Source organism: Falco punctatus (assembly GCF_963210335.1).
Source record: "Falco punctatus genome assembly, chromosome: 8".
Lineage (NCBI taxonomy): Eukaryota > Metazoa > Chordata > Aves > Falconiformes > Falconidae > Falco > Falco punctatus.
Window position 1 is genome coordinate 44,183,225 of NC_137588.1, and position 21,719 is coordinate 44,204,943.

The 21,719-nt window shown below is 52.8% G+C and overlaps 2 protein-coding genes across 9 annotated transcripts in view; one reads left to right on the plus strand and one right to left on the minus strand.

Annotated features, from left to right (window-relative positions):
- Nucleotides 1–201: 201 nt before the first annotated feature.
- Nucleotides 202–1,405, minus strand: PURA (purine rich element binding protein A). Its single transcript, XM_080400751.1, has one exon. It carries the CDS (start codon nucleotides 1,259–1,261, stop codon nucleotides 317–319), a length of 945 nt encoding a protein of 314 aa, XP_080256877.1. The 5' UTR covers nucleotides 1,262–1,405; the 3' UTR covers nucleotides 202–316.
- Nucleotides 1,406–21,064: 19,659 nt separating this feature from the next.
- Nucleotides 21,065–21,719, plus strand: part of NRG2 (neuregulin 2) — a 164,338-nt gene continuing 163,683 nt past the window's right edge. For 4 of the 8 annotated variants that reach the window (XM_080399337.1, XM_080399330.1, XM_080399338.1 and 1 more), the window contains exon 1: nucleotides 21,146–21,704. In XM_080399337.1, the coding sequence (XP_080255463.1) occupies nucleotides 21,275–21,704 (430 nt within the window). In that variant the 5' untranslated portion in view covers nucleotides 21,146–21,274. Of the gene's footprint in view, nucleotides 21,705–21,719 lie in introns of all 8 variants that reach the window. The other 4 variants (XM_080399336.1, XM_080399344.1, XM_080399340.1 and 1 more) reach the window with 4 other exon arrangements.

Genomic DNA, 21,719 nt, shown 5'->3' on the forward strand with positions numbered 1-21,719 from the left:
TTTTTAATCAAGTAGGAAACACAGTTCATATATAATGTTATTACTTTTTTTGACTTTTTTTTTGTGTGTTTTGTTTTTTTTTTTTGTTTTAGCAGCTGCTTACTGTTTGATACGGTGGGTAAAGTGGAGGAACATCCAGCGATGGGTGGCGGGTCGGAGGCGCTGCTGCCGGGCGGCGGGGGGCGCCGGGCGGGCGGCGCTGCCGGGGGGGGCGCCGGGCAGAGGGGAGGGCCGCTCGCCGCCGCCCCCCCGCCCCGCCGCCCGCCCGCCCTCCCGCCGGCGGCGGGGCCAGTCCGCGTTCCGGGGGGGCGGGCGGTCAGTCCTCCTCGGGCTCCTCGGCCTGCAGCAGGGCGCCGGGCGGCCCGGCGGCGGCGGCGGCGGCCTCGGCCTCGGGGGGCGGCTCGGCCCCGGCGCCCGCGGCGGGGGCGGCGGCGGCGCGCTTGTCCCGCTGCTTCTCCTGGATCTTCTTCATCTCGTCCGAGTACTTGCAGAAGGTGTGGCCGAACTTGGCCCAGACCTTGTAGGGGACGGTGATGGAGTTGCGGTAGGTGGGCTTCACCTCGCTCACCCGCATGAACACGCCGTACTTGTTGGAGCCCACGTCGAAGAAGAAACGCTTGTTGTCCACAGTCAAGGAGGTGCCCTCGGGCAGCTCGGCCGGCTCCTCCTCCACCCCGTAGTCGTCGATGAGCTTGGCCAGGGCGTCGCGGAACTCGATCAGGCCCTGGGCCGGCAGGGCGATGGTCTGGCCCTGCGTGGAGCCCAGCCCCGGGCCGCGGTTGACGGTCTGCCGGACGCGGAGGAAGCGCCCGCGCTGGTTCTCCTTCAGATCCATGTAGTACTTGCGGTTCTCCCGCACCAGGAACTCGCTCTTGAGCGCCCGCCGGGGCTCGTCGGCTGCCTGCGCCAGCTCGGGGGGCTGGCTGGGCCCCAGCTGCGCGTAGTGCTCGATGAAGTCGCCCAGGTAGTCGCGGAACTCGACGGCCACCGACATGGAGAGGGTCAGGCGGCTCTTGTTGCCGCCCGCCCCCACCTCGGCGATCTTGAGGAAGCGGCCCTTGGCGTTCTGCTTCACGTCCAGGTAGAAGCGCTTGTTCTGGATGTCCACCCGCTTGGAGGCCAGCTCCTGCGTCTCGTGCTGCAGGCCGCCGCCCGGGCCGCCGCCGCCGCCGCCGCCGCCGCCGCCCGAGCCCGGCCCCCCGGCGCCCGCCGCGCCCCCGCCGCCGCCGCCCTGCTCGCTGCCGCTGTCTCTGTCCGCCATGATGCCGCCGCCCGCCGCCGCCGCCGCTCGGCCTCGGCCGCCGCCGCCGCTTGTCGCCCGGCGCCCCCCCCGCGCCGCCGCCCGCGCCGCCGCCGCCGCCGCCGCCGCCTCCTCCTCGGCCGCCCCCGGCCGCCGCCCGCCGCCGCCGCCGCTCCGCCCGCCGCCGCCGCCGCTGCTGCAACAGCCCCCGCGGCCACCAGCCGGCCGCTCTCGCGAGATCTGCGGGAGCGAGGAGAGGGCGCGGGAAGGCGGCAGAGAGCGGCCCCCGACGCCGGCCGCCCCGCCGAGCCGGGCAGCAGCGCCGCGCCGCCGGGCGGCCGCGCCGAGCACCGCCGCCACCGGGCGGGGGCGGGCCGCCCCCCCGCGCCGCGCCACTCCCCGCCCCCTGCATCAGCAGCTCCCGGCGGCGTTCCCTCTCCCGCTGGCAGCCCCCCGGGTGCGTACCCAGTGGGTACCGGGCTGCGGCGGCCTCCCCGGGTGGATATCCAGTGGATACCCGGTGGGTACCGGGTTCCCGCCCCCGCCGGGGGCTGCTGGCGGGACCGGGAGGCGCCGCCGCCCTCCCTGGAGGTACGCTCCGGGAGCCGCGTGTCCCCGGGAGGAAACCCTCTCGGGCGACCGCGGAGGAGCGGGTTTCGCCAGCCCCCGCCTCTCCCCCCATCCCAGTGCGGCGATCCCTGTGCTGGGACAAAGCTCAGTATCAGGGGGTCGGGCGGGGGGGCTTCCCGGTGGGAGCACGGAGGGGGCGGGATGGGGGTGTATGTGAATTCGGGGCTGCTAATGTAACGGATGAGTACACCCACGGCGCGGCGGGGTGCCGGGGGCGCGGACCCCCGCGGGCGGAGTGGGACGGGCACCAGGGTGGAAGGGGCAGGGGGCGGGCAGGCAGCCCTCCGAGCATCCCCTTGCAGGTGACCAGTTTGCTTTTTATTACATTGCTGCTTTCTGGTGGGCTTTGGAGGAGATCCCTTCGCTTCCAGTCCTTGTTACCGAACACTGAATCCTGAATCCCAAGCCAGCTCCAGCCCAAGTAAGGATGCTTCCTCCCGGTGCTGAGGGTCAGAAAGCAAACTGGCAGCCTGGATTTGGCCAGAAGTCCCTTCTCTGCCTAATTCCCTGCCTGCTGCTTCCAGGACGGTGAGTGCTGATTTACGTGGAGGGCATCCATCTACCTTAAGCATCCCAAAAAACCTGCAGGTGTTACAGAAGGCAGGCGTACTACCAGGCAGATTTCATGGTGGCCCGCGGGATGTGCTCTGCGCTGGAGGAAATAACGTATGCGTTCATCAAGGAGAGAGAGAGTAAATTGCTAAGACATCTGCATGTCTTAGATGTTGCTTGGATATTGTGGGAGGAACCCCCAGTCTGTCCCATCATTATGATTAAAGCCTTGGTTATTAGTGACTCCATGGGTAATAAAAAAATTAAAAAAAAAGAGAGAGAGAGGAAAACTGTTTCCTTTTAATACAGAAGCAATGTTTTGGAGCTGCAGCTCGCAAGCTGTCAGCAGCTGTACATTGGCTTGCAGAAATGCCCTGAACGCCTGGGACATGCGGTGCTGTGTGGATGCTACGTTTAATCTTTAGCCTGCCTGAACACGGGAGCTCTCCCGGTGCGTGCCCGGCACAGGAGCTGCGCTGCACCCATGTGGCAGGCTGAGGGCTGGTGATCGGGCAGCTCCTCTCCCGATTTGCTCTTTTTGTGCTGAAGCCAAGTGACGTTAAACAACCTTAACAGAGGCCTAACCGTGGCGCCTCGGGTTGACACCAGCAGGTAGCCTTACGGAGTCTGGACCGCTCCGCTTTATTCACCCAGCAGAGAAATACGTAACTGCTGAGGAAATACATCTGGTGAAAACCTGACGCCCGGGAGCTATGTAGCCGGTTTGTCTCTGACTGCGGTGGGCTGAGGATTGCTGGTAGTGACAGTGCTGGCCAAGTGCAACCAGCAGCAGAGGTCACTTTTCCACCCCAGTGGAGGCCAACACTACTGCCTGTGGAGTGGCTGCTCTCCAGGTGGACACTGGGAATTCTGGGAACAGACCAGCTGGTGTGTCTGCTTTACTGGGGGGGGTGGGGGGGGTGGGCAGACTGCTTGCCCAGCCTCATTCGATGTTCTAGTCACAGCAACTCCCTAATACTTTGGGTTTGGGTCTGAAGTTGGCTTGAATGCAGGTATTTGCTTATTTAAGTGTGTTTTTTCTTCCCAGCAGGTAATTTTTTTCAATAGGAGCTCAACCATAGCCACCTCTCCCATGTGTCTGGCCATGGCTGTGCCGCAGGGACCTGCATTAGTCTGCCCAGTGCTAAAACAAGGTAATGTGGCCAAGGCAGGCCTGTGATGAATGAGACAAGGTGCAAAACAGGACAGACGAAGGTGATGGAGAAATGCAGGAGCAAGGGGAATGTCTTCATACCTCATCCAGGTGCTGATGGTCAAAGACTAGATAGGGATCTTGCAGGGACCTCCTGGGTCACATGCTGCCTTCCCTTGCTATTGCAGCTGTATCACTGTGTCCCATGTATTTATCGGGCTTCATGTTGGGCTGCTTCTGTGGGTTCTGCTGAAACCTGCTCCAGACCTTTTTGCTCTGAAAATCAGAAATCTTTTCATCCCCAGCCTGAATGTATAGTGGCTTCTTTACAGCTCCACAGCTTTCAGCTTGAAGCTTTCACAAGGTTTTCTCATGTTTTCTCCCCTTTCATGTGTCTCTCAGTAGCAATTGTATCCCCTTCAGCCCCAGTTCTGGTAGTCTAAGTAAGACCAGCTCCTGGTCATTTCCTCTCGTAAGACAAATCCTCCTTTCTTTGGCTGTTGTAGTCATCCTTTATCGCACCAGTTTCAGTTCCTCTGAAAGACAGGGGAGAAGGTTTTCGGAGTCATGGCTGGGATTTCAGGCTTAAGATCAATGGGCCTTTTGTTTTGAAATCCAGTCTGGAGGGCTTTTAAAAACATATCTGATCATTACAGTGAGCATCTCAAAGTTTGGAGCCCAAGCCTGTTATTCAGCCACAAAACAGCTCTGCTGACTCCAAGAACTTGTATGAACATTTATAATCGCAGGAGGGAATCTAAGAGCCATTCAAACAACAGATAAGATTAGTAACGAAAGTCACTGGGATGCAATTGTTATTGTCCAAGGCAAAGAAAAGGCTGTCACACACAGAGGGTGTTGCCAAGAAAGATGCATTTGAGTTGCTGAGCCATTCTTTTCCCATCTGCTGTCCGAATTCTGCTGTGATCTCCCCAGATCTATTGAGGCTTAGCTGGGTGATCTGCTGGATGAGGACGCAACTGAGTTTAGACTTTGGACACAGCTTTTTGCCAGGATGTGCCAGATCTTTGCCTTGATCTAGTCCTTGTTCAGTGCTCCCACCATGGAAAAGGGAGGCATATTCTGGTTCAGAGCATTTTCTGAGCCGTGGCAGGACTTGGAGCAATAAAGCAACCAAAGCAAAGTTGCCATTACAATGCCTTGGAGCCAGAGCAATTAGAAGGCAGCCACAGCCACATGGGGATGTCTGAAGCTGTCCAAAGGCTTAGACCAGCCCCCGAACTGGAGTGTGTAATGCTACGGTGAAAGCTTCCTTTGCTTTCCACCTGGGTCCTCTTCAGAGCATGCCTTTGGAGAAGGGAGTTCAGCACGGCTTGTGCACTGTCTGCAAGGCATTGGTTGCGCTGTGAACAAGCCCCATCGTGTGCAGTGAACAAGAAACTAGCACACCACATATGTAAGTCATTTACAAAGACAGGAACGATGAAGTGTGCACACAATAGAGTTGCTATTAGGTCTGTCGATCCTAATTAAAAAAATACTTCTCAATGAAAATTATTTATAAAAAGAAATCACAATGTCCCTAAATCAAATTATTTGTGAATGGTTTTTAGTCTCCCAGATCAGTTAAAACTCCTGTGTTAGTCACTGGACATCATCCAAACTACATGCTGAATGAATAACATGTCTGCCAAATTTCATTTTTTTTCACCCTCGCCCAGTTTGGCACAGGTCAGTTTTCTAAATATCTTTCAGAACATCAAGCAACTGTAAAATAACAATGGAAAAGCTTGGCCACAGTTAACTACAGCCCTCCAGTTGTAGGAGGGCTTTTTTGGTGCTTTTGAGCTTTTCTCAAAAAAAGTCACTCTGGTTCCTTCAATAATCTATTTTGTGTGAGCACTGAGGCAAGGTTTCCCCTTGGGGGTACTGGAGGATCACTGCTTGACAGGTCACCCTGCCAGGGAGTCTGGCTTCTAGGTGTTCCGAAGTGGAGCACAGCTGGATCCAGGCCGACCCTTGTGTCATTCTGGCCACCTGCTAGAGACGGGCATTGTGAGGACATACCAGCCATTCCTTGTCCACAACTGTAGTTCCCACAGTGAGCTGTGGAGATGCCTCTTTTGCTCACTCTTTGGGAGAAAAAAAAGGGGATGGGGGAGGGAAGGGTAATTGTCTTGCTTCTTGTGTCTGCAAAGATAAAGGGCTAATTCTTCTAAGCACCATGTGAAGTCCCACCCAAGTGAATTAAGTTTGGGATTGTTTTCACGATGGTTTTTTCCAGTTATGCAGCATGCTTTCTCTTTTCCCTTGACTGGCCTGCAAGTCTCCCTGCTACCCTCTTCCCCTTTATCAGTTCTCTCTCTTTCTGGCCATGGAGGGCTCTGCAGTGTCATCACCTGCAGAGAGCAAGGATCCTTGCCACTTTGTGGTTCTCAGTGAATTTAGAGGGTTAGAAACATAGTTCTCTATCTCCCCATACAGTCTAGTAAGTGCTGGCTGCTGTTCTGTTGAAAACTAACAACAAACAGCCACCAAATTCTAATCTTGCTGGCTTTCAGTGACAACAGTTTATAAAACTGGGGCACTCTGCTCCTTGCCTTCTAAGGAGGAGTAAGGAGTAGAGCCCAGGATCATGTACAGTATTTACCAAAGGTTGTGGAACCCCTAAATGTGACCATGCCTTGGTCCAACACCAGCAGACCTATTCCCAGATGGACCGGGGCTGTGCTCACCCCACTTTACAGCAGCCTGCTTCCCGATATCCAGCTGGCTTGTTTGCCTCTAGTTGAAGTGGTGTGATGCCCAGCAGGGCCTCCTGCTTCCCTTTGCTTTTCCCATGCCCACAGTGCTGGCTGGGAAGGTGCTTCATCCCCAGGGGTGTCCGGAGGATGGACATAGCTGGCTCGGTGGGACAGCTGGCTCTGGCTCCTGGTGCACCAGCTGGCTCGTCCTTTTATTAGGACGAGGGCATTCCTGTGTTTTTTGCTGTATGATTCCTGTTGTTCTCATGCTGCCTCGCTGGTGTCCCCACAGCTGTGTCCGGGTGGGCCTGGGATGCTGTTCCTGCAGCCACGACTTCAGGTCCTTGACTAGTACAGCTGTGCAGCCAGCCAACTGACAACCTTGCCGGTCTTGCTCTTCTTTCTGCACTTATGGACATGCTGGGGTTTGTGTGCTGTAAATTCATCCCCTCAAGGCAGGGTTTTTGGAAAGTGTGCTTTAGAAAGCGCTGGCAGGCATTGTCTGCAGCACTTTGGGGTTTCCCAGCCCTGCCTGAGAGAGGTGCACCCTGTTCTTGTGCCAGATACCTGATTTATCCTGCAGCTAATTTACAGCCTCCAAAAGCTGCTGGATCACACCAAGTGGGGACAGTAATGTGTTCAAGACCAGTCCAGCAGTTGCAGGTCCTGCAGAAGAATAGAGTGGGAGAAGGCAGTGCTCTCCACACCATGTGGAGAGGAGCCTTGGCTCTAGAGACTTCCAGGTATGAGTGTGCCTTGGCCCAGACAAACCCCCATGCCCCTTCTAGGCTGGGGGAGCTTTCTGGCCTTTTGTAACATCTGCTTTTAATGGCTCCAGCCTCTCCCTGATGCAGTTTCTTGCAGGCTGGTGGTTCTTTCCCACTACTTTAAACCCCCTTTCCTTAAAAAGCATATGAGGTTGTTGGCAATTCTCAAATCATGGACGAGATCATTTACAATCCTTTGAAACATCCTTCGTGTGTTCCTGGGTCCAAATAAACTTCTACAGTGTTCAGACAACCTGCTGAGAGCCATGCAAACCCATTTTCTCACCCATCATTTCTCACCCCTTTAATCTCAGGATGGTATTCAAGTGCAAACCCAAAGCTACTGGTCTCGTGGGGTTTCTTTCCTCCAGTTGTTCTGTCTGCAGTGTTGTCTTGGTGGGAGCATAGGGCATTAACTTGAAACGTGGAGGGGGGGAAGTTTCCTATAGTCAGCGTATGTCCCCCAGTCCTTGCTCTGCAACAGGCCTGGGGCAGCTAGAGAGGCCAAGGTAACATAGTTTATTTTGTGAAAATAGTTCAGCTTGTCTTTCAGACTCCTGCCTGTGCAAGTTGAATTTGACAGGTGGCTGCCCTGTGGAGACCTCTCCCTGGCTGGACCGTGGTCTGGTACTGGTAAAACCATTTCTTCAGGCTCTTTATTACTGAGCCTGTTGGATGCTTTGAGATGAATCGTTGAGCCTGTTGGATGCTTTGAGACAACTGGTGCTGGAGGACTGAAGTAGCTCTGCCACAGCTCCTGGTCAGAGCTGCCACCACTCATTGGAGCTGGGGAGGTGTGAGGGAGGCACCTTTGTGCCCCATGGCTTACTGCAACCAAGCTCCCTGTGGGGCTATCATCTCATCCACCAGGAATGTTGACATACAGTCACATTTGTCCTGTTGGCCCTCCATGGCTTTCTACTGAACACTCCAAGCACCATCACTGCAGCGAGTTTGTGGTTTCCCTGCTAGCACTTCCCAGGCCTACCACCTTGTCCCAAGCGGTGGGATGCTTCCAGTTCAGGAGTCAGTCTCCCTTGTAGACTGCTGTTTCCATACGCTGCTTCCCCTTGCCCCACTGAGAAATGCCTCTCTCAGCTCCTAGCCAGCATGCTTCCAGTGTGATGCTGCGTGTGAACTGGCAGAGGAGTAGAGGCTAGAGCCCTTGAGGGTCCAAAACTGAGCAGAGCTTCCTCCCCACTTCCATCCCTCCTCACTTTCCAAAGGTGTGCTCCTACACACAGCAAGTGCAGAAGAAAGCTGTCAATAAAGACCATCATCTGGGGCCACAGTGCTGGTGGCACTGTCTGGATTATGCTGCTAGAGACATACCTTCTCAGCAGCCCACTTATCCCTCACCCAATGTCTTCTTGAAATACCCACCAAGATACTCCCTTAGGGCAACTGGGATTTATTAGGGTACTGCAGGAGACAGAGCTCGGCAGTAACTCCGTCTGCCCTGACCTCCTTAAGTCTCTTAGTGCACCTAGACTTGTTGACAGGGAGCAAGGTCACTCATGGAGCTGAGGCGAAGGGGGGCCATGGCATTGGCTTAACTGACTACTTCCATCTTGGGCCAAAGAAACCCCAAACATTTGTGAGGATGAGAAAGGAGATTTAGAACAAATTGCAGTTTTGAAATGAGATTTAGAGCAAATCACAGTTTTGCAGTTGTCAAGAAAAGGATGCCTTGACTTTTTTTTTTTTTTCCCCCAAAAAGAGTTCTTCTCCAAAGTTCAACCAGAAGTGATGTTTCACAGCTGTATAGGAGCACTGGGATCCATAGCATCGCAACTCCCCCTGCGCAGGCCATGCAAAAGATGCTGTGAGACAGGACGCCAGCCCCAAAGGCTTTCTTATTCCTTACATCTTTTTCTTTCTGGAGTAGCTGGTGGCTTTGGGATATCCACTGATATTTGACTGGCTTTCAGAGTACCTGCTGTGGTGTCAAACTCAGGCCTTAGAAATGGACCCCTTTCCTTCCCCCACATCCAGAAGCATTTTGGTGAGCTTCAGAGGCCGTGGTTCCTCCCAAGCAAGCACCAGCAAGCATCTAAAGCATCAGATGAGCCTGGAGATTTTGTACTGCTCTGAGTTGGGAGCCATTACGATGCTGAGCTGGGACCCCAGTTTTTTGGGCCAGATAACACAGAGAGACAAGTTCCACATTACTTCGGAGGAGATGTCATAGCTTTGGGGATGCAGGGTGGGACACTGCATGAAACAAAAGACAACACACATAAGAGCTTAAAGGCCTCACGCTCAAAAGAAAAAAAAAGGGGGGAAAAAAAGCAAGGAAGCATTAGCATAACCCTGTAGTGTGTGCTTTCGGCCAGATGCCACAAATCAGCTAAGTGGGACTAAAAACAATTAATCCCTTGCGGAGAGGATGAAATCATTGCTTAGCATAAAACATGTGGATTGTCAGAATGTGTTGACATGGCAGCAAATGCCTGGATCTTGAGATAGGATGCTAACCCGACTGTTTCCACCCTGAAAGGACATGGTGAGCCCTCAGCTCTCAGGTGGCCTGGCTGCTGCCGGTGCAGCACAGCACCAACTCCCCGTCATCTAAGGGGTTTTGTTTACATGGCTCTGAAAGGAAGACTTCTTCAGTACTCACAGAACAAAGAGCAAACTTCAACTGTGCAGATCAACCCATGCAGAACAGACAAGCACTTAGATCCATTACTGGATTGTAAGTAGTTGATGCTGTTGAGTTTAAATATCCCTATGGTGGAACATCTTGCTGCATTCAGATAATGGCCATCTCCTGCACTGTTTGGCAGTCATCAGGAGAGGAATTTGGTTGGATCCCCTGAGATGCATATGCTTGGTTGACTGTAAACAAACCTATTTATGCAGATGCTCCTCAGCCTGGCAAGCTGCTTGGAGAATATGGGGGCTTTTGTCCATAAAATTTTATAGTTTGTAACTTCTAAACCCACCTATGTGAGAACAATGAAGGTATCTCATTATTGGCTGTTCACAGCAAGTGGCCATTGTGGCAAACAAAGCCCTTTTAGAGGACATGAAGAGATGGTCCCTAAGTATGGTTTGATGGAGCAAGGATAGCAGGATGAGTGTGAAGCCATCCTTCAGGTATTGCAAAACTGGCCTGTTGCCCAGTCCTTTGGTGGCCTGCCCCACACCTGGGAGGTGGCACCCACCGGACCTCAGTTCCGGTCTCTGTATGAAGCTGTTCTTTGAACCATGCTCCAGTGTCTTCCCTGGGCAGAAGCCACAGGTGTTCTTCAGGAAGAAGGAAGAACTGAACTGTGCATTGACCATGGTGATAGATGGAAGTATGGGCCAGCTCTGCAACCATCCTGCAAGAGATGAGAGTGGGGGCTGTCACTGATAGGATGTAGGTGTGATACCACCCTTTAAAGGTCTGTTGGTTTCTAGATGTGGAGGAAGAGAAAGGCCAGCTTGGCTTCTCACTTGAAGCTTCACCAAGAAGAAAAGGGGCTGTGACAGGGGTTGTCTGAGGGCAGCAGAATCACTTGTCATTCACAGGGTGATGGGCTTGATACCTACTATGACTGCAGAAGTCCTGTGTGCCTGACATGGGTGCTGTGACAAGGAAGAGTTATACATGAGGTGGAGAGAAGTTTTCCATTCCTCATCTGCGAGTGACTTCCCATGGGCAGCATTAAGAAATGTTGTATTGTAGCAGGGAAATGTTTTAAAGCATCTAATTTGTTAATTATTTAAAGTTTGCCTTCATCTCTTTCAGGATGTTTTCTGGAGCATCATCATAGCCCTGGGAGTTGGTGGGATTCCTTCCTGTTCCACTGAGACCTGGCTGGAGTTTAAAAACCTGGGATGCCTGCTCTCTGTGGCATAGCTGGAGACTATCGGCTCGAGAATGTTGTCCCATCTCAGTGTCTTGGGATTTTGCTGAAGGGGTGCTTAATTTACAACCTCTTGGGCCATAAGCCAGACCCTTACTGTGGAGGCAACATCTCTTTACTTTACCCTGCAAGATGCCATGGGAAAAACTCTATAAAGGTACTGGGTCTCTTGATACTCTGGTTTGTCACAGTGCAAAAGAAGCACCTGAGTCTACTCTGGCATGGCATCTGCAAGGAAATAGTTTCACTCTTATGAGGCAATTCCTTGAAGAGTAAGAGAGGGTGGCATTTGCTGGGCTGACTCTTGGTGTAAGAGAACGGGACATTTTTGTGCCCCAGTCCCAGAGGGGTAATGGCAGCTGTCTTCCCTGGCAGCTCCCCCAGCACCTCAGGTGTGTTTGGGTCAGACATGGGTTCTAAGGATGTCTGCTGCTTGTACGCTTTTAAATCAGAAAGTCCCAACCGGGGCTGTGCAAGCCCCGCGGTGGATGGGACAAGGAGAGGAGTTGGCTGGATCAGGCCAGGAGGAGGAGAAAACCCTGGCTCCCCCAAATTCTTCTGCTGGGAAGAGCAGGAATTGCCTGGAGCCAATGAGAAATGCACCCAGCACAGCAAGAAGTCCTTCTCCCTCCGCAGGGACCCTTAGGGTCGTTTCAAGCTCTCACAGTGTTTCTAGATAGAGGAGCTGGTTTGTTTTTTTGGTTAAGCTGAGGATATTGCTTACAGGAATATTTTTGGAACTCATTAAAAAGAGAATTATAGACCAGCCCTGGCATGATTGAGATAAAGTGATGTGTGAATGTGCAGGAAACATGAACATCCTTTTGATAATTATATTCAATTAATTGTTTTACAGCTGCTCAGCAAATACTGTGTGGTAGAGTGGGGAAGACACAGTGCTCTAATCCCGCAAGTTTGGATAGAGCAGGTAGGAGATGGTAGTGTGTGGAGCACATGGTTTGTGTTATAAAGGAAAACCGTTTACAAAATAGGAGCATTAGCAAACTGGCTTTGCTAGCGAGTTGTGGGATAGTCTGCAGCCAGCACAGCGGCTGCAGCCCTTGTTTTTCTGAAACCAGTGCTGGGGTCTGGAAAGGGAAGGGGGTCCAGCATGTGTGAGGGACACCCTGTGCTGCACTGAGGGTGAGGTGGGAGAGAGGGTTATTTCTGCATCTCAGTAAGAAAGGCCGGACAACAAATGGCTTAATAATATAGTTGTTTTAATAAGATAGAATAAAAAAAAGGGCTGTATAATAGCTTGAAGGACCAGAAAGGAGGAACTTGTCCCCAGGGAAGGGCTATGTGCAGCACTGTGGGAAAATCCATCCTGCGTCCATCTGATGCTGCACAAATGCAGGTTGTCTAACATCTGAAGGGGCGCAAGATTTACTCACTCTTGGTATTTTTTTTTTACTCTACCTTATTAAAACAGTTACTTTATCAAGCCACTTGCTGTTGGAACTTCCTCACTGAGACCAGAGAGACCCTTGTACCACCTCCCTCCCCCCATCCAGCCCAGCCCTGCCTTGGGAAGAAGCAGGGAGAGTCCCTGAGGAAGGGTGTGTGTGAGGGGCTTGGCAGGGGGCTTGCAGAGGACTGCTCCCCCCAGATCTGGGCCACAGCTCCCTGTGGGCTCTGGCTTCTGCTAGCTCTCTAGCTGTCCCCAGCCTGGGGAGGTGGGAGGGATGTGTGGGAGCCCTGCTCTGAAGGGGCTGTGGGAACCTTACTCAGGTCCTCATCACCTCCCTGCATGAAAAAGTTGTGACTCCTACAAGGGGAACAGGCATGGGTTAAATGCTGCATGTTGTGTCACAGGTAGCCAGAATTTTCCCCTCAGTCAAAGGCTGAGAAGCAGCTTTGCCAGACGGGTTAGAGCTCATATATTCCAGAGTCACAGGATCCTGGAAGGCGTAGTGGGATGGGAGCCCTGGGATGCTCCTGGGCAGTGCCTGCTTGCACCATGACTGTCACCAGCACAGGGTCAGGATGACCACAGCCTTATTGGGCTTAGCTTCATTAACCCCCACTGATGGAGGACCCCTGCCCCATGCTGTGGTCTCTCCTAGGCATACACCACCTCCTGGGAAAGAAAAATCATCTGGATGTCCAGCCTAAGCATCCCAAGCTGCACTATAGGGCCATTGCCCCTTGTGACATGTCCCACCAAGGGAAGTTTGGCTCTGTTGCCTTTGTAACTGCCCTTCAGGTAGCTTTGGGCCACCATTAATTCAGTGCTTAGGTTCCTCTCAGCCAGACTAAATGAGACCACCTCCTAACATCCCTCCTTTTAGTCCCTGTGTCCCCAGCCCAACAAGCATGTACATGTGATCCTTTATTACCAACATTTCACAAGAGGGCAGAGCAGGCAGTCACCGTATCCCCTGGGCCAGGTAAGTGGTGGTGATGTCTATACTCCATCACTCCTGTAATAAGCAGAGACTCCCACTGAAGCCTCTCTCTTAGCAGAGCTGGCCCGTCAGCCTTCCCAGACAATGATTTTTGGATAAGGAAATACAATTGTTGTCCCTGACTCTGCAGGGTTAATCTCAGTGCAGGTGCATGTGGTGCTGCTGCCTGTGTCCTCAGCTCTAACCAGGACTTGCACAGCAAAGGGCTGAGGAGGGAGCTGCAGACCAGGAAAGACTGTGGCCATCACTCCGCAGATATGTTGGGGAAAATCGTGAAGTGCCTGTGGAGGGAGAATCCGGCAGACACTAGTGGGTGCCCACAGATCACACAGGCGAGATGCAGCAGATGAGCTGCCTTGCTGTATTTGTAATCTTCCACTGCTGCTGAACAGGGAGGAGAGGGAGCTGAAAATGGAGCTGAAAATTGAAATTTGAGGATCAGATGCTTGGAGGTGCTTAGGAGCCTGATTCAGCCCATCGCTCCCCAGTGAAGCAGGAGCTTATGTGCCTCTTGCTGTCAAGCTCAGCACAAAGTGAGACTTCCATGCTCCACCTTGGAGCAAAAATAATTTTCATTAACTCATTGAGAAAAGGGGATGGACATAAGGGCACAAATTGCAACGTACAGGATTACAGAGTGATATGAAGAAAGAGGGAGGAGAAGGAAAAACAACTTGGTCTTTGTTTTTTAATTTGCATCCCTTTAACTGGCTGAAGGAGTGCTGGGTGAGGACAGTGGTGGTGTCATGATGTGCCCCTCTGGGTAGGATCCAGTGGTCCCTTCCTGGACATCACAGCAGGGAGGTTGCATTCAAGACCTTACTACCTAATAGCTTGATGCCCTGGGTTGGATAGTGCCAGGTGGCTCCAGCCTGGCCCCCCAGCAGGTGCAGGACAAGAGGCTGGTGTGCAGGGAACCATTGAGACCTGTCCTGCAGAGAGGAGATGCAGCTGGGGAACTAACAGATGAGCCAACCAACAGTTTGTGGGGCAGAGAGAGAGTCCAAAGACCTGTCTGCACCAAGGGGTGTGGGATCACTTTATGCTTTTATGACCACCACTGGTTTTTACCTTTGCAATGGTATATGATGTCTGGCAATAGTTGGCTGCTTCAACTGTTGCATTTTTCATGGTGATTTGGAGATTTTGCTCTTCATTTTTCTTCTTCTCAAGACTTCTTTACAGTTATTCCCAACAGAGGCAATCCTGACCCAGGATATGAATGTAGCAACACATAATTTATACGGACTTTATCTGTGATGAGAACTTGGAGGTGGATGGACATACCAGGTGCACGGATATAATTGTAATAGTTATTTAATGCACAGTGGGGTGTAAGGAGGTTATGTAGAGAGAAGGAAAGCAAGACAGAAAAATCAGAGAGGCTGGCAGAGTAATCCAGTCCTGGGGGAGAATCTCTGGGATGGAGGGTGTCTCTTACTGGTCCCTGGAGACTGGGGGCTGCAGTGAGCGGGAGCTGAAGATACACTCTCATGTGGGGAGCATTGTCTCCACCAGTACCATTTTACACCCACATGTCATCTTTCTAGTGACACATCACAGTGCTTGGCCAACACTGCCCTTCTGGGGGACAAGAAGTGTTGCCACCATCAACTTTGTGCTGGTATCTGTGTCTGCAGGTCACACAAGAGGAATCCTCTGGCCCCAGGCAGGGTGAACAGTGATGTCAGAGCAATTGCTCTTCAGAGGCAGGTTCCCCTCTGTCTCCTCCATCCTGACTGGTGTGAAACCCTCTCAAAGCATGTCTAAGCAATAGAGTGTGTGAGAGGTGCAATAAGCCAAGGCTGAATAGGCACTCCATCAGAATGATCAACGTGCAAAATTTGGGTTCTAAGGCATGGGCTGAGACATCTGATTGGAAGGCTGGGAGGAAAAAGGAAAGGCTGAATTGTTTATACTTTGTTTTCATTCATCATTGCTGCTTGTGTGGGTGGACAAAGAGTGAATGAGTTTCTTGGGGAGGGCAGCAAATGAAAAAGGCACACATTTCCTCGAAAGATGAGTGGCTTTTTTTCTTCCTTGCACCTAGGTTAATATGCCACAAAGGGGCTGGAAGGAGCCCTAGTAGCTTCTCTACTGTGTGAAAGAAACCACTTGCTCTTGATTTTTCTTCCCTTTGATTGCCATGTGCCAAGAGCGAGAAAGTTCTTCAGGATTGGTTTCATCCCTCTAGTGAAGTACTGGTTTGTGTCCCAACAGCAAATGTGCCCAACTTTTCTTTGGATTGTTGAGTGTCTCATGAAAAGACAGTAGGACGATGCTCTCGCAACACAGGGAAGGAGGGCTAGCTGGATCAGATCTCCACACCATGATCGTCTCTTTCTGGGAAAGGCAGCGCTGGTGCCTGCAGCTACACCCCCCAGTTCTGCCTTCCCCTTCTGGCCCTGTTCCGGAGAGCGACATTAATGGGCAGGAGATGTGGGAGCACAGCAGGGTGGGGGTAAGCTGAGGAAACTGCTGAGACCATGGCAGCATTGCTGGTGGAGGACTCCTGAGATGGTTCTTTGTCTTCTTTGCTGCAGCCATGCTGATTATTGGAGCCTTTGGCATGCCAGTGGAATAGGAGATTTCGGAGGTCTCTCTCCATCCTAGTCCTTACCTACCTGGAAGGACTTCCAGATACAGTTTATTTTGACCATGGTCCTGCTTAGTCAGTCTCCAGATTGGAGTCTCAAATTGAATGCTGGGCTTTGTTTTTTCCATGTAATTTCTGAGTTCCTCATTTATCATCTGCCTTTCTCATTTCACCCAAGGCTGTGGCAGTGTCTCCCTGGTGCCCAGAGTCTGGTATGTCCTGGTGAAGGGCTGGCTCCTGCCCTGTGCAGTAAGTACTAATGTTCTTCATGGGCTACATGTCCCCTGTTGCTGGACAGCCCCAAGCTGAACAAGTCAAAGCCTTGCAGAGAAGACACTGAGGTGGGAAGAAAATATCTGCCCTAGATTGGTTGGTGTTCGGGCATATTTCTAAGCCTTTGTAAAACACCTGACTGTTGCAGGGAAGAAGTACTCCACAGGAAAGGATAACTACGTTCCCTTGTCTGGGGTGTGCGTGGGTGTCTCCTGAGTCTACTGTTTTGACACCAGCAGGGCTCCAGGGTGTGTGTGGGGGGCAAGGATAGACCTGGTGGTGGGAAGGGTTGTGGGGGATGGAGGGACATGCTTGTGATGCATGCATACTTCTGAGGCTCACCTGAAGCAAGGAAGAGGTTAGCACAGCCCCATGCTGGATAGCACCAGCCCATCCAAAATACCCTGGGGTGGCAAGGTAGATGCTGTGTTCCTCGTCATACCAAAAGCTCCATTTCTTTGATGGGACTTACCCACACTGGAACTTCAGGAGTCTGTCTTCAGCCAATGTGTAGGAAGCTGAAGATCTACAACCTGTGGAAGATGCTGAAGACTTGCATCCTGCCTGCCTGTGCTGTTTGGGGTCAATATCTTTTCTTGCAGAAAAGCTGCAGGGTTCTCTGAGGTGCGGAGGGACACTGCCCTTTGTGGCATCCCTTGGGACACTGCCGTTTGTAGCATCTGTCACCAGGCAGGGCTCTGTGCCAGGAGCTCTCTTGGCAGAGAGAAGGAGAGACCTGAGAAGCGCTTTGTTTTGCAGGCATCCCTGGGAAACTGCAGGAGCAAAATTCAAGGAGGTAAATGAAAAATCAGCCTCCAAAGCAGTTGTCTGAGGGTAGAAACCTCAGATGGTGCTGCTGAGCTCTTGGGGTCCTCCAGGCAGGGTGGGATCTGGGCTGAGCTCACATGCTCCATCTCCCTTTCAAGGTGGCAAATATGATGGGATTTTGCAGCAGGGAGGTAGGGGAGAGATGGGTTTTGGAGAAATTAAAGCAGTCAGGGGATGAAACAGTTCCTTTCTGAAACAATGGCCCTGCATGAGGGATCTAGCTTGTGCCTGAATGCAGACTGAACTGACTTTGCTGGCTGATAAAGGGAAAATATGGAAGATGAAGAAATAAAAACCCAGAAGGGAAGGGGTATGGATGGGTCAGAGACACAAACAATCAAGAGCAGCTGCACTGAGATGGTGCAGAAAGGTCTGGCTTCTGGCAGATAACAAACACAAAGCCTCTTTACTGAAAGGCACAGTGGATTTTGCAGAAGAGAGGAGAAGCTGGGAAGTGTTTAAATTTGCCACAGTTTTGACCATTCTTAAACAGGGTGAAAATCTGAAAATAAATGTCAGCCTTGAGACTAAGCAAGGATGGTGTCAGCTAACAACCGTGGTGATGAAGCTGGGGAAAACTCTGAGACAAAATCGGTAGCAGAAGAGGTCCCAAAGATATATGATAGCTGGTGATAGAGACAGTGAAATGGGGATAGGGGTCCTTACCCTGAGGAACAGACGTGGGAGCTGCAGAAAATGCATATATAAGCAAAGGGTGAGATTTAAAATGTTCTATTTTGCAAAATGGCTTTGAGGGCCAAAGGTTTTTGTCCACCTCCCTGTGCAGATAAAATCAGTGCAAGTTCTTGACCTACAACAAGGCACAGCCCTTGGCCCCCAGCACACTTGCTCTTCTGAGGTCTTTCTAGAAAGCTTTGAAAAGAGCATTGTGCCAAGGAGGCCTCATGGTGATCCATGGTACAGCCCAGATACAAAGAAAGACCCTGCGGAGATCACTGCCCAAGCCACAAGGCAATGCAAAGCCTGGCGGGAGATGTTAGAACATGATGTGACTCTATCACCAGCCCATGGGCACACTAGAGGTAAGCCATCACTCTTAACTGTGCACTGCCCTGTCAGCAAAATCCCATTAGTAAAACCACACCACCTCCTGCCTGGCTTTGTTGGATATCCTCAGTGGATATGAAAGTACACACACAGCATTCCCCCAGGAGAAATATCTTCCAGCCCTGGGGGATGAATTAGGACCTTTTCCCTCCAGCTGTCGCTTGGGGACCTGTAGTGAACTCAAGCATGACTTGCCAGTAAGGATCAGCTGTTGGACACCAGCACATTGAAGAAGTCCTTTGGCCCCTTGCTGGTCTTCACCTGAATAAAAAGAACCTCTCCCAGAGCCCACAAAACCTGCAGGGTGCAACAAGCAGGGTGAGGGAAGGGATCCCTCCCCTCTGCGTGGCATTTGGAGTTCCCAGCCGGAGGTTGGGTTCAGATTGGGACTTTCCAGTGCTACTGAAGGACTTTGACAGACTGGAATGAGTACAGCAAAGGTCAGGGGCAGGGGACCAGGATGTATGAGAAAAGCCTCACTGGGCTGGCTTTCTTCGGCCTGGAGGGGATCTTGGTGCTGCCAGCACCTGGGAGAGAGAGTAGAGGGGCAGAAGCCCACAGATGGAGGGGGGCAGGAGGCCACAGGCACAAGGTGGAACACAGGGAATTTCCATTAGCAATAAGGAAAAGCTTTTTTCACCATGAAGGTAGTCAAAGCTGGACCAGGTTCACCAGGGAGGTTCAACCCCAAGCTAGGCATGACGTGGAGTGGCCTAACCCAGCCAGGCCTGCTGTGAGCAAGGACTTGGACCATAGACCTTCTGAGATCCCTGTCAACCTCAGTTATTCTGTTGTTTTGTGAACAAGGGTTGAGTCTTTGCAAGGCAACTGAAGAGAGATATTTTAGAAAGTATGTTATTTAGGCTCCATTGTCTCAAAACCAGTGTTCATATTGGCCTTGCCTTATTCATTTTGTATGTCAAAATGCCCAAGGACCTGCAGAAAAGAATGATTTTCCATTTATATGGGACAAGCAGCAGGGAAAGGGGGAAGAGATTTAGTCCTAAGCCATTTCCCAAGTGATAACAGGAGTGCCAGCATCTCTGGCGATGAAGACTAGCTGTCTTCACAAGAGCTAGGCTGAACAGCAGAAAAAATGCTGCTAAAAGGAGATGTGGCCAGCGCCTTTTTATGAGGCTGCATCCTGGACTCCAAAATGTCCCGGAGACAGGGAAAAACCTTGCTTTTCAAAATTGCCCTGGAGGCCTCACAGGTATCTTGTGTTGAATTTCTCTCAGCTGATCAAACCACTGTGGTCCAACCGGGATCTCAACCTGCAAACAGGGAGAAGACAAGGATTAGCAACTCAAATGCCTGGGCATTAAGCTGTCTTTTCTGGTGAAGGGAAAGGCAGAGCAGGAGACCTCCAGATCTCAAGTTATACTATCAGGTATCTCCTTCATTCTCAGGCAAAATGTGTGCTGCTGTCTGAGCAAAACATCAGGAAAAGGGGGATTTCCACAGAGATTTGTGTCAAAAGCAGAGAGTAGTCAGTCAGGTGGTTTCCCTTCCCCTCCTCCAAGCAGCCTCCTGAATCCAAAATACCGTTCTTCCCTCTGCCACTGGAAACACTTCTGGTCCCTCCTGCCTCTGCCTGTGTTCCTCTGCAGTTTTGCACAGTCACCGAACAGGGGAAAAGGGAAAGCTTTCAGAAACATCTGAAAGCAGAAAACCACAGACAATCACAGTTAGCCTGAGAAAACATATGCAAGAAATGCTCCCCAAGCCCTGCTGTTAACATACTGCTGCTTCCAATGCATCACAGTCCTTGCAATGGCAGAGCTGTTCAGGGAGCTGTTAGCCTACCTGGAGAGGGGGAAAGCAGTTGTCCTGGCTGGCAGTGCAGAGCCACGACTGCTCCGGGGCTGCGGAGCTCTGTACGTGTGTACGCTGGGGCTGTGTCACCGTGTGCCAGTGGTGGGACAATGCTGGCTCCTGCCCTGGGCAGTAGAGCCAGGGCAACATGAGGAAAGGCAGTGCCTGGTGCCTGTGCTGGGCAGAGCAGCTCTGCTCCTTTCCCATTTTGCCTGGTGATGCTGGCTGCACTGTGTTAAATGGAGAGCAAACCCTGATCCTGCCATCTGTGTTCCTCTGCTCTCACCGATGTGATCCGAGACCTGTCTCTTGTCAGCTTTCAGGGTGTACTGAGGGGTTCCTTTGAGGCTATAAAGCCAGTGGGGTGGGGGCTGTGCCTCCATTGAAACACAGGCAGGGCTTTGCAACCCTGCTACAAGGTGTGCCCCAACCCATTGCCTCAGCGAAGGCTAAGCCCAGCCTTCCTGCCTCCAGGTCACCTCCATCGCAGTGGGACTATGGCCGCTCCCCTTCAACGCAGAATCTAGTGCGACAACAGATACAAAATCCTCTGCTGCTAATTTAGCATCTCAGATCCCTTCTATGCTGTGCCATCTGGGCAGTGAGGCTTTGTGAGTACAGATGCTTCAGGGTCAGCTTTGAAAGTAAACCCAAATAAGCCACTTTTTGGAGATTAAACTGACTCCTCCTGGAAACCACTGTAGGGGAAGAGCACTTGTTTATTAAAAAGAGACAGCAGGGATCAGGGCATGAAAGGAGGCTTTGTGTCCTCACCTATTACCTTACTCCATTTGTCTCTATGTTAATGCCTTTTCCTCAGGTGTGCAGGGAATCTCAGGCACAAACCTCCCAGCTCCACAGAAACCTCGGGCAGAGAGAAGCCTCCTGGCTCTTGGGCCCTGCGCAGCTCACGGGGGCTGTGTCACTTGCAGCCGCCCCCGAATGAATGCATCTCTGGTGGCATCTTGGCGGGTGTGTGCGTGCGTGTGTCTGTGAATGCCTGGGGGCCTGGCCAGCCCCATGGCTGAGACGGAGGCAACCCCATCGGTCTCCATCCCCGGGGACCCCCAGACCCTGCAGGGGCGGTAGCCCGGGACGCAGGGATCCCCTTTGCTGCAGCGGGCATCCCCGGGGGGAGGGGGGCGGAAAGGGGAGTCCCCGGGGCAGGGAACCATCATTTCGGGGAGGGAGGGCGGGGGTCAGCATCCCGGGGGAAGGGGCGGCGGTGAGCGCATCCCACCTCCCTCGCTCGGAGGAGGACCCGCGCGGCTCCGCGCCGCGCCGCGTCGTGCCGCTCCGCTCCGCCCCGCCGCGCCCGCCGCGCCGCAGCCCCGCAGCCCGGCCGCCGCAGGGCCGGCGGGCAGCGAGCGGCAGCCGGCGGCATGAGGCGCGACCCGGCGCCCGGCTTCTCCATGCTGCTTTTCGGCGTTTCCCTCGCCTGCTACTCGCCCAGCCTTAAGTCGGTGCAGGACCAGGCGTACACGGCGGCGGTGGTGCTGGAGGGCAAGGTGCAGTCCGTAGGCCCCCCCGCCGGCGGCGGCAATGACAGCCGCGGAGCCGCCGGGCCCGCCGGGGGGGTTTTGGTCAAGGTGCTCGATCTGTGGCCCCTCAACAGCGGCGGGCTGCAGCGGGAGCAGCTCATCAGCGTGGGCTCCAAGGCGCCCTGCTTCAAAGTGAAGCGCAACCACCGCTACATCTTCTTCCTGGAGCCCACCGAGGAGCCGCTCGTCTTCCGCACCGCCTTCGCCCCACTCGACACCAGCGGCAAGAACCTCAAGCGGGACGTGGCGCGGATCCTCTGCGCCGACTGCGGTACGGGCCGCGCCG

Coding starts and splice junctions, on each gene's coding strand:
- PURA (XM_080400751.1), bottom strand. CDS start 1,261: ATGGCGGACAGAGACAGCGGCAGCGAGCAGGGCGGCGGCGGCGGGGGC.